The sequence below is a fragment of the Hipposideros armiger genome, unplaced genomic scaffold, assembly GCF_001890085.2.
Source record: "Hipposideros armiger isolate ML-2016 unplaced genomic scaffold, ASM189008v1 scaffold_141, whole genome shotgun sequence".
Lineage (NCBI taxonomy): Eukaryota > Metazoa > Chordata > Mammalia > Chiroptera > Hipposideridae > Hipposideros > Hipposideros armiger.
The window spans coordinates 742198-743528 of NW_017731491.1; the positions used below are offsets into that span (position 1 = coordinate 742198).

General features: G+C 40.5%; 1 protein-coding gene across 3 annotated transcripts in view; it reads right to left on the reverse strand.

Moving 5' to 3' along the window:
* Positions 1 to 345: 345 nt before the first annotated feature.
* TMIGD1 (transmembrane and immunoglobulin domain containing 1) overlaps positions 346 to 1331 on the reverse strand; it is a 64399-nt gene continuing 63413 nt past the window's right edge. For all 3 annotated transcript variants that reach the window (XM_019650440.1, XM_019650442.1, XM_019650441.1), the window contains exons 6-7: positions 1008 to 1048; positions 346 to 462 (exon numbers count right to left, since the gene is read on the reverse strand). In XM_019650440.1, the coding sequence (XP_019505985.1) occupies positions 459 to 462; positions 1008 to 1048 (45 nt within the window). In that variant the 3' untranslated portion in view covers positions 346 to 458. The remainder of the gene's footprint in view (positions 463 to 1007; positions 1049 to 1331) is intronic.

The following is a 1331-nucleotide window of genomic DNA, read 5'->3' on the forward strand; positions in this document are numbered from 1 at the left end:
GAAAGTTGGCGATAATTGATATTTTTTACATGATTCCTTGGCAACTTAAAAAATATATCACTCTATGTTGCCCCCCCATTTGTGTGTGTGTGTGTGTGTGTGTGTTGCCCTGATTTGTGAAACCCAAATATCTGTTAATCTCCTATCTAGAAAAATATATTCTAAATGGTAGATGGTCACTTACCTGTTCAGAACAAATCTCAATTAACATACCCTTCGAGAAGACTTAACAAACTCTTACTTTTCATTCTTAACAGCTTTCTCCATAAAAGTGTTCCACAAGTATATCAAATTAGTCATAACAACTACTGTTAAATATTTAATGAAACACTTCTTCATAACCTCTGACAATTTAACAGGAGTGAATTTAATAATAGCAATAAATACAGATGGGACTACATAAATGAAGGGGGTTCTGATGCATAATTCTTTCTGTATTAGATGGCATCTCAGCTTTCTCATCTGAAACGAACCAAGAAATGAATTATAGTGATCATAGCAGTAAGAAAAAGAAATCAAAATCAAATTGATACTCTTGGAAAGAATGCTTTTGTTCTTTTTACCCACCATCCACTTCACGGATGCTGGAGCCAACAGACTAAAGGAAGCTCCAAAGAGAAGGCAGGATTTAGGATAAGGGATGTGGCTTCTGACCGTGTTGTCAAGGAGAATGCAACAGTGGCTTTCACCAGGTTGGACCTGTCAGTCATTTACATTATAGGGCCATAAAATGCAGTTGCACAAGCATCAGCCCCAAATTGCTTCAAGAGAGAAGGAGGCTTACACTCAAAGGTATTCTCAATTCTAGGCAACCTTCCAACCTGTCAAACCTGTCTTCCTCTAAAGTGAAGACAGAGTCTCCTCCATCCTCCATTCTTCTCTGAACCCCTTCACCTTCCAGCACCTCCCATCTCAGGAGGAATTTGCCCGGGATGGGCATTTATGGCGTACACCACTGCTACCCTTCTGCTTATGGCAGATCATTGGCCCCAGCCCGGAGTACTTACAGAGCTGTTTCCCTTTGAGGCTCTTCACCCTTTATGCAGAGCTAAAAAGGCAAATGGAACAAGGGTAATGAGTTTGCCTGCTTTTCTGAAGCCCGTGGATCAACACTTTGAATGCATCAGGGTGTCTCAAGGGACAGGAAACCCAAATGGCTGTTACTCTCCTACCTAGCAAAATACACACCCAGACAGAGGTGGCTGGAAATATAGCCACCTCTTCACTAGTTGAAGCCTTATTTCTTTGGCCACATTAATCATTTTTATTGAACATAGAGAAGGTGTAATTCTTAAGTCAAAATGCTTCCAGGCTTCTTAGGTTGTTGAGTA